Source organism: Gorilla gorilla, chromosome 6, assembly GCF_029281585.2.
Source record: "Gorilla gorilla gorilla isolate KB3781 chromosome 6, NHGRI_mGorGor1-v2.1_pri, whole genome shotgun sequence".
NCBI lineage: Eukaryota > Metazoa > Chordata > Mammalia > Primates > Hominidae > Gorilla > Gorilla gorilla.
Genome location: NC_073230.2, coordinates 149,163,504 through 149,173,931, shown reverse-complemented (window position 1 = coordinate 149,173,931; position 10,428 = coordinate 149,163,504). Strand labels below are relative to the sequence as shown.

The window sequence follows — 10,428 nt, the reverse complement described above, 5'->3', positions numbered from 1 at the left end:
TCGAGTGGGGTCCTCTAGACGTCTGGGGGGAGAGAGTGATTTACATAGAGCATGGTAGTGCCGGGTGGAACACCCGGGTGTGGCCGTGTGGGGTGGGGAGGGAGGGAGGCGGCGGCTTAGGAGAACTCCACGACGCCGCGGGTCGCCCCTTGCCAGCTTTGAGGCCAGACAATGAAGGTTTTATTTGCCCAGCCGCTGGTAGAGATCTTTAAACCCAGTTCAACCCTATTTATCTGCTTACAAACTGGAAAATACAAGCTCCCTGCCATCGCCCACAAGGTCCTGGGGCACTGGTCCCTGCCCACCCAGGACCCTTCTGTGACTGGAACACCCCCCGCCCCCGGGCATTTCTGGGAGCCTGGGCATTTCTGGGAGTCTTTACTCTGCCTGGAATGCCCTTCTTGCTCTTGGTTGGCCCTATTTGTTAATCCTTCAGGCCTCAACCTAAAGATCACATCCCATTTGAGGATTTTTCCTCCCCTTACTCTTGGTCACAGGGAACTGTTTATTTTTCTCATGGCACCCAGCTGCCAGTAGAATAGAAACTCCCTGAGGGCAGAGGCTCCAGCTGTCTCCCCAGCACTTAGCGTCCATGTTCTGTGCATAGCACGTGGCCAGTGGGATGTGTGGAAGGGATTGCTGAGGTTTATGCTAAAGAATTTGGGCCTCACCCTGGAGGTGATGGGGCGGGTAAAATGGCAGGAGAGAGCAACCATCAGGTTTGCATTTTAGGAAGTCTAAGGTAGTGGTGTGGGTGCCAATTTAAGGGAGAATGTTGTGGGGGAACCACTGGGAAGCTAGTCATCTAGGAGAATTCCTTCCTCCCCTGCTCCCTCCTTTCTTGCTTGCTCCCTGTTTTGTGTGTGTGTGTGTGTGTGTGTGTGTGTGTGTGTGTATGTATGTTTGTATTAATAGAGTAGATATTTCTTGCTCATGTCAGGCCCAGTAGTGAGCATGGGGTGGGGGCCTTGATCCATACAGTCATTCAGGGATCCAGGCTGACTGACCTCCGCTCTGTGCCCCTCATCACATGGCTCTTGAGGCCAGCCTAGGTATCAAGTTCCAGGGGGCTGATCGAAAAGAGGGTTGCATGGGAGGTTTTTGTGGGCCAGGTCTAGAAGTGGTGGATTTCCTTTCACCCACATACCATTGACCAGAAGCTGTCTCATAACCCTGTCTAGATGCAGGGTGGCTGGGAAATGTAGTCTCTAGGAAGCAGCTGTCTGGAAGTATCTAGATTAGAGCTTTCCAAGGGCTGTGTGTGTGAGAAATTTGGGATAGCTGGTGACGGTGTGATGAGAGGATATGTGAGAGGTGACGACTCTTCAGTCTCTGTTCCTGCGGTGGCCTGGGTGTTGTTCACTGAGAGAGCAAGAGAGGGTTTTAGTTTGGAAGCATGCCCAGGAGGCAGCTGTTCAGGTCAGAAGCTTGGGAGGAAGGCCAGGGCCCCAGTGCGCTGGGCTGGTTTGGGAGATATTGGGCGGTGTATGTTGTAGCTGCAGCCCCAGGAGTGGATCAGATCTGAGGTAGCGTCTGAGGCCTGAAAAGAGGCTGAGGGTGGAACTCTGGGGAAATCAGCCTTCAGGGATGAGGCAGTCCAGGGGAGAGCAGGGAACAACAGCCCACGAGGAAGAAGGCACACAGCAAATGGTGGCTGGATGGAGCCATTCGTGGGGGTAACTGGTAGATCTGTTTCATGTTCATATTTGGTAAAATAAAGATGGCAGCCCTGTTCTTAAGCTAGTTCCCAAAATGTGGGGTCAGGTCTGACTTGTCTTGGAAATCTGTAGTGTGATATTTACTGGCTCATATGATGTTGAGTTTTCTTCTTTCTTCAGTTTTCTCTTTTCCTTGTGGTTTACACAGGTGAGTTTCTTGAACCTTCCATTTCTGACTCACTTTAGGGAGAGTGGGTGTGGTTGGCTGCACTTCCCTGCTTTCCCTGTGACTCTGCTTGTCTTCCTGAACCGCAGGGTCAGTTCTTTTAGAAATAGCTCATCAGTCCTGCTGCAGAGCTGGTACGGAGTCCTGGGTGCCTGACTCTTAGTCCTCTGCTCAGGAGGCATTGAGCCTGGTGGTCTAGGGCACAGTCCCAAGATCCAGCCCACCTTGTTTCAACCTGGGCTCTGCTCCTTGCTAGCTGGTGGCTTTGGGCAAGTGACTTTACCTCCAGGTCTCAGTTCCCTCATCTGCAAAGTGGAGTTAATGATATTACTCCCCTCACAGGCTGGTTGAGGACTGAATGAGTTAACTCATAAAACATTTTGGCAATCCCTGATATTTGGCAGTTGCTCAATAAATTTTAGTAGTCATTATCATTGTTACCATCAGTCATCGTTACACTTATTAGATATATTTGGCTCTGGCAGCACCAAATTATTTGCCCCTCTTCTGGAATGTTCTTCCTTTTTCTTGGTGTCTCCTCCTCACCCTTTAAGTATTCCACTCAGGCTTTTTGCCATCCAGCATGCTCCCCTGATTTCTTCCCCAGTTCTCTCCCAGCCCTGACTGGCTCAGGTGCCCTTCCGCTCTGCGCTGACGGATTCTGACAACAGCTGACGTTGCACTTTCCACTCCGTATCAGAGTCTCCTCTATGTCTGTCACCTCCGCTAGATGAGGGAAAGAGAGCAGGCAAGGATGGCTTCAGGGTTTTGGGTCTGTGCAGTGGGAGAGGGAAGTTGCCTTTTACTGAGCTGGGGGATTCTGTAAAAGGTGCGGGTTTGGGGTTGATCGGGGTTTGGCATTCTCCTGAGATGTGGCATAGGAGGCATGGCAGTGCCAGAGTCAAACAAATGCTGTTGGCCTGACTATTCTGGGTCCTGGTGACTCAGGCAGTCATTTAAAGGTTTATCTTTGGGTTCTCAGGGCATGGTGCCAATGTGTGGCTCACCCTGGTGCTTATCAGACGCTTGTGGATGGAAAGAATGGAGGAAGAGAGCAAAAAAAAAAAAAAGCTGGGTTCAGGGCTGTGTGTGTGTGTGTGTGTGTGTGTGTACACACGCCTGCATGCATGCACATATGTAACCTATAATGATAAGATGCCATGCTTGTTGATTCAGCCTGTGGCTAACTGCTTACCGGCTGACTGCTGTGCAGCAACTCCTCTTTGTCATTCTCATCAAATGCTTGTTCAGAGGCACTGTCCTGGGCCTTAGACCTTGCAAGGCACCATCTCCTCTTTGGTAAATACACATTGGATTTTTTGTTGTTGTCATGTAGACATGCTGGTTTTTCTTTTTTTCTTTTTTTTTTTGAGACAGAGTCTCGCTCTTGTTGCCCAGGCTGGAGTGCAATGGCGCAATCTTGGCTCACCACAGCCTCCGCCTCCTGGGTTCAAGCAATTGTCCTGCCTCAGCCTCCTGAGTAGCTGGGATTACAGGCATGCCCCACCTCGCCTGGCTAATTTTGTATTTTTAGTAGAGACAGGGTTTCTTCATGTTGGCCAGGCTAGTCTCGAACTCCCGACCTCAAGTGATCCACCCACCTCGGCCTCCTAGAGTGCTGGGATTATAGGCGTGAGCCACCGCACCCTACATGCTGGTTTTTCTCTGGTGCTTGTAAATACTGTCAGGAAGTGTTTCTGAAACACTGTCATGAAGACTGATTTTATCAGCTTTCAGTTTGCCAGCGCTGCCATAACAAAGTACCATAGACTAGAAGGCTTAAACAACAGAAGTTGATTTTCTCACAGTTCTGGAGGCTAGAAGTCTGAGATCAAGGTGGCAGGGTTGATTTCTTCTGAGGCCCCTCTCTTGGCTTGTAGATGGCCACCTTCTCACCGTGTCCTCGCATGGTCTTCCCTCTGTGTGTGTCTGTGCCCCAATCTCTTCTTTTTTTTTTTTTTTTTTGAGACTGAGTCTTGCTCTGTTGCCCAGGCTGGAGTGCAGTGGCTCACTGCAAGCTCTGCCTCTCGGGTTCATGCCATTCTCCTGCCTCAGCCTCCAGAGTAGCTGGGACTACAGGCGCTCACCACCACGCCCCGCTAATTTTTTATATTTTTAGTAGAGATGGGGTTTCACTGTGTTAGCCATGATGGTCTCAATCTCCTGACCTTGTGATCCTCCTGCCTCAGCCTCCCAAAGTGCTGGGATTACAGGCATGAGCCACCGCGCTCAGCCAAATCTGTTCTTATAAGGACAGTAGTTTTGTGGGTTTGGGGCCCACCCTATTGACCTCTTTTTAACTTAATTACCTCTTTAGAGACCTTCTTTCCAAATAGAGCCATATCCTGAGGTCCTGGGAGTTAGGACTCCAACATAGGAATTTTGAGGAGACTCAATCTGACATATAACACCAGCTCTGCTTCTTTGCAGGAAGAACTGTAGGAATAGTCACAGCTTGACAACCGAACACAACCTGAGTGTGCTGAGGACTCATGGCGTTGACCACCTGAGCTATAATGAGCTATGCCAACTCTTGTTTCAGAACGACCCCTGGCTTTTGCCAGAAGTGAGTGCCAGGGGAAGTCTGGGTTCCACAGCTCCCTGGGGACATTCCTGTATCTTGGGAAATGTAATGACTGTGAGTGGAATGGGTGGGCCCTTGGTGGTCTCTGGTCTGGTTTCCACCTGCAGAAATTTGGAATGTGGAGCAGAAGGAGCAGTGAAGTTTAAGGGCCAGCTTTGCCAACAACCCAGTTCCACAAACATCACACAGATGCCATGGATAGCTGTGTGACTAGGGCTGATTCTTTAACTTCTCTGAGCCTCTCAGTGTGCTCCATTGAGAAATGAAAGGGTGGTATTTGGCCTTCTCTAAGATGCTTTAAGCCCTCAGAGCCTCTTTGACTTTGAATTGTAGAAAAGAGAGCTCAGAGAAAACTGGGGCTTGGGGAAGGGAGAGTTGATGAGTCAGTGTGGGAAGAGTATAGGTAGATTGTAGAGGTCCTTAGGATGTAGCCATTTGATTTGCATTGTCTCGTGTGAAAGGAGCAGCTCTAGTCACTTTGAAGTTCTTGGATTTTCCCAGTGGAGGGGCTGATTCTGTGCAGTCTCCTTTCCACTTGGTTCCCATTTTAGCCAAGGGCATTTGTTAGCAGCCATCATCTAGAGTGAGGAATGTAATAGCTGTGTTCTGTGTGGATGATGCAATCACAGCTTGTGAAGCCCCTTTCTCACCAGTGGACTGGCCACTGGGGAGGTGGTGTCATGTGAGACCTTCCTGAACTGGTGGTTTTTTCCCTCTCTGTCAACAGATTTGCCAACATTACAACAAAGGAGATGGACCCCACGGCTCTTGTGCCTTTCAAAAGCAGTGCATCAAGCTCCATATCTGCCAGTATTTTTTACAGGGGGAATGCAAGTTTGGCACTAGCTGTAAGAGATCCCATGATTTCTCTAATTCTGAGAATCTGGAAAAATTGGAGAAGTTGGGTATGAGCTCAGACCTGGTGAGCAGGCTGCCTGCCATTTATAGAAATGCACATGACATCAAGAATAAGAGCTCTGCCCCCAGCAGAGTGCCTCCTCTTTTTGTCCCACAGGGGACTTCTGGTAAGGCTGGTGGGGAGTGGTAAGGCTGGTGGGGAGCACGGGAGGTCCTGGGCTGGGGGTTCCCGGATTCCAGCTAGCCATTACATGCAATGTGTGACTTTGGGCAAGTCTGGTGCTGCTTTTAGTAAAATGGAGTTGATGATGCTTTCCTAACAAGGCAGGGAGTGCGGGGGTGAGGATAAGTTGAAATCATAGACATGATCAAGCATGCCATCCTAGACAAATGTGAATTGGTATTGATGGTGAGTGAATTCTGGATGGGCCTAGTCTGCACTGAAATGGGAGACTTGGCTCCTCCCCCTGTACAGTCACCCCTATCTTCACCCCCACGAGAGCATGCTCTTCAGGGAGGAACCCAAAGTTAGGAATGCTGTGCTGCACAGCTCTGGGGAGCATCCCTTGTGTTGTATTCTGAGTTTACAAAATGAGTGAAAGAAGCATAACTTAATTATGGCATTGGCTGTATTCCTGACATCAATAAGTAGAGTTTTTGAGCCATTGTAAATTTGCTTTGTTCCCTGCTCATCTCCAGTACCTAGACAGTGCCTGGCCCACAGTAGGTACTCTGACATTTGTTGAATGAATGAGTGTGCTAGGATACTTATTTTTTAAAAAAGACTGTCAGGTTTAGTGACAGGCAGATTTTGAGCAGAGATTTTTATTTAATAAGCATTTCTTGAGTACCTCTTGTGGGGCAGATGAATAATGTGGTTTGTCAGGGAGATTATGATACAGTGGCATTCGTTGGATTTCACAGTATCAGCCATTGGCTGGCCGTTCTGTTACCCACTCTTTCATTCAGCACCTTTGTGTGCTTGCCACATGCTGGGCGCTGTCTTGGGTGCTGGTTATTCCTTGGCGAAGCTGAGACATGCCTCCCCTCAGAGCAGAATCAAACCCTCTCAGCTGTAGTGGTGGCTACAATTTTAATAGAGCACTTCCTAGAATGTCAGTTGCATGCCAGGACTACCTGCAAACAAAAGCACCACTCTAATTGTACCTGACTTTTATATTTAAAAGTTGTCTTTTGTACTTGTTTTTTCTTTACATTGTCTTCAATTATGTTTTGTTGATTTCTTTCAGTTGTAGGAATCCTAGAAGTAGACAGGTTTTGTATTAAATAGATCTTTAAGAGTATGTTACAGCTTTGAATACAGTTGGATTACAGCCTTGTCAGAAAGGGAGGAGGGATCCACTGCCAGTGATGTCAGCTGCAAGAGCAGTCACCATCGTGGGGAGAGAGGGAGATGACTTTCGGGGTCCCATAGACCTAGATTTTGAGTGAAGTATCTCAGGGGCTTATAAAAAGAAAAGGGAAGATGAATAACAAAATGACAGGTGACACTAAATAGGGATTGCAAATTAATTTTATGTGCTCATTTGGGGGTAGCTGGGTGAGGGTAAATGTCATAGGTAAAGACTCATTGGCATGGTGCTAGTAAAGGTAAAATAGAAAGGATTTATGTGCCCTTTTTATATTAAGATCCTGATAATTAACCTAAAATTAATTAAAGGGGCTTCATTTTGAAATGTGGACTTTCTATTTATTACTCTTGTCTTGGTATTAGTACCCAATTCTGATAGTTCATTAATGAACGTTTGCTATATAGCTTCAAATCTAGTTTATAAAATTAGCCCTCTGTTTGCCCTCAGGGGTCATCACAACCTTAGGCATAGAAGGAATTGTAAGATGCCTCAACATGTAAGACAGTGGTTCTCCCCTTATTACAAAAGTGTCCCAAGCCCCACCCCTGGAGGTTCTGATTCAGTCAGTCTGGAGTGAAGTCAGTCTAGGGCAGAATCAGGCACTTGTGTTTTTAAATGGGTCTCCTAGTGAATTGAGTGGACAGCGAGAGTTGAGAAAGGAGTCCCTTCATGGAATCCTGGATCTGGCAAGCAGCCATGTGGCGTCAGGCTGCCAGCCTGTCACTAAAAAGTAGAGGATCCACCTGTGTAGGAGCACTTTCACCCCAAACACGATAGGGCTTTGTGAGCTTGCCTTGCCCACTTTTGTGCAGAGAACTGAATGAATCCTCTTTAACTCTCTTTTATACCCCATATCAGAAGCTGACATATCTTTGTGGTGTTTCTTTGCAGAAAGAAAAGACAGTTCAGGTTCTGTGTCCCCAAACACTCTTAGCCAGGAGGAGGGTGATCAGATCTGTTTGTACCATATCCGGAAAAGTTGTAGCTTTCAAGGTAAGTTGGAGGAGGCTCCTTCATTCCACTTGTGGGAGGGGTAACTGCTTGTCATTCCCAGAGCTGTGCTCTGAAGTCACCCCCTACCAAACCTCTACCCCATCCGGAGAGGATCAGGGCTTGGCACTTTGGCCAAACCAATTCTGAAGGTATTTTGTTGGGGAGTTGAAGATGGTAGCAATTCTTTGAGTTTTCAGAAATTAAATGTGGATCATTTTTGGGAACATAACTGGTTCATGCACCAAACGAGTGTCAAGTATTGAGCCTTGGTCAGCTTAGCATGATGTCACAGACCTGCACAGGACAGGGAACTGCTCAGCCTGGTGGGAACAAAGATAAGGGGGATGATAGGCTGAGAGCTCCCTTAGAAACTGGAAAGGACCTCACTGCGAAGGAAACACTTGTGTTAGCTCTTGGAGGATGAGTAGTTGTTTAAATTGGGGTTTTTTTCTGTATTGATCCAGTGAACAATCCAGTGATCTCTCTTTTATCAGAAGCAGCAATTCTGGTGTGCGTGTGTGTGTCTGTATTTTCACTAAACCTTTGTTTTCTTCTTAAATGCTGTCCTGGGCTTTGACTGAAGAAAGGTTTGTTCTCAAATTTGGTGACTCCCCTTGACAACCACCAAACTTCTTGTTTCATTTTCAGTTTTTAAAAATTACCCAAGCAATTAATGAGTACTTTCACTCTGTAAAACAGTTCAGTAATACAGAGTGAAACATGAAGTCCTCCATCGTCTTTGCCCAAAGGTAAACACTTCCCATGTGGTTGTGATATTTGTTTTATATGTTTTTAAACAGATAGGAGCATGTGATAATGTTATTATTCAACCTGCATCTTAACATTGTGTCTTGGAGATTTTTTTTCCATGTCAGTATGTGAAAGTCCACCTCATTTTAAAAACAAGTGTATAGTAGTTGATTATAAAGATGTTCCATTGAGCATTCAAGTACATATATGTGAGTATTTCCATAGATAGATTCTGGGGAATGGAATGATAGGTCAAAGTATATGAGATATATATATATATACACACATATATTTGGTATTCTGAAAGCAATATTACTGAGCTATAGTTTACACAAGCTAAAGTGTACCATTTTAAATGTATACTGAGTTTTGTTAAGTATATATGCTCATGTAACCATCTCTACCATCAAGATATGGAACCCCCTCCAAAAACATTGTTTTATGCTCCTTTATAATTAATCCTCACCCCCTGGTTTGTCACACCCAGGAAACCCCTGATCTACTTTTTGTCACTATAGATTAGATTTGCCTTTTCTAGAATTTCACATAAATGGAATCATACAGTGTATTATCTTGTGCCTGGCTTCTCTCATCAGCATGTTTTTGAGATTCAGTCATGCTGGCATATCGATCATTTGTTTCTTTTTATTGCACAGTAGTATTCTATTGCATGATTGACTGCAATTTGTTTATCCATTCATATGTTGATGAACATTTGGGTTGTTGCCAGTTTTTGGCTTTTACAAATACAACTTCTATAAATATTTATGTATAAGTTTTCATGTGGATATATGTTTCCATTTCTCTTGGGTAAAAGACTTAGACATAGTTACTGGGTTATGTCATGTGATTGACTTTGTAAGAAACTGCCAAACTGTCTTCCAAAATAGATAATAATATTTTATGTTCCCACCAGCAACGTGTGAGAGTTTCAGTTATTGTATATTCTTGCTAACACTTGGCATTGTCTTTTAAGTTTTAGCCATTCTAATCAGTGAGTGATGATGTCTCGTGGTTTTAATTTGCATTTCCCTGATGATTAATGATGTTTAACTTTTATTTACATGTACTTTTGGGGCATTTGTATATTTTCTGTGAAGTATCTACTCAAATCTTTTGCCTATTTTTTATATAACAGCTTTACACACACACACACACACACACACACACACACACACACACACACACAAAAGGGGTCTTCAGAAAGTTCGTGGAAAATGCATATTATGAAAAAATTATGCATGGAGTTCAAAAGTTTTGCACCAAAATAAATTCATACTAACTTGTAATAACATATCTGAACAGGATCTAGTTTGAGGCACTAAGAAGGATAAGACATCAATTTGGAAAGATCCCCTATCAAAGCAACATGAATTTTGCTGCAGTTGAAGCAAGAACAAATATCAAATTAATGGTGACTCTTGGGTGGCAGAATGACAAAATCATTGATGCTTTACAAAAGTGTTTATGAGGACAATGTCCCAAAGAAATCAGTTTATAAATGAGTAAGTCATTTTAAGAAGGGGTGAGAGAATGTTAAAGATGGAGCTATGCACATCAATTTGTGAGAAAAAAATTAATGTTGTTTGTTCCTTAATTGAAGACCAGTGATTAACAGCACAAACAGTAACTGACACCAGACATCTTGATTAGTTCAGTTTATGTAGTCTGCCAGAAAAATTAAAAATTAAATTTGAGCAAACTTTCCACTCTATGAGTGCCAAAACCATTCTGCCTGGATCAGCTGCAGACAAGAGCAGAACTTTGAATGGAAATTTTAAACAAGTGGTATCAAGATCCTGAAGCATTTCTCTGAAGAGTTGTAACAGGAGATGGAACATGGCTTTACCAGTAGGATCCTGAAGACAAAGCAATGGCTCCTAAAAGGGGGAAGTGGCCCAGTTACAGCAGAAGTGATCAGGAGCAGAAGTCACAGCAACAGTTTTTTGAGATGCTGAAGACATTTTGCTTGTTGGCTTTCTAGAG

At 45.0% G+C, this 10,428-nt stretch overlaps 1 protein-coding gene across 1 annotated transcript in view; it reads left to right on the top strand.

The window, feature by feature from the left end:
* PARP12 (poly(ADP-ribose) polymerase family member 12) overlaps positions 1-10,428 on the top strand; it is a 42,248-nt gene that overhangs the window by 3,073 nt on the left and 28,747 nt on the right. Inside the window, exons 2-4 of the mRNA XM_019031489.4 lie at positions 4,315-4,450; positions 5,196-5,493; positions 7,591-7,692. Of these exons, the coding sequence (XP_018887034.3) occupies positions 4,315-4,450; positions 5,196-5,493; positions 7,591-7,692 (536 nt within the window). The remainder of the gene's footprint in view (positions 1-4,314; positions 4,451-5,195; positions 5,494-7,590; positions 7,693-10,428) is intronic.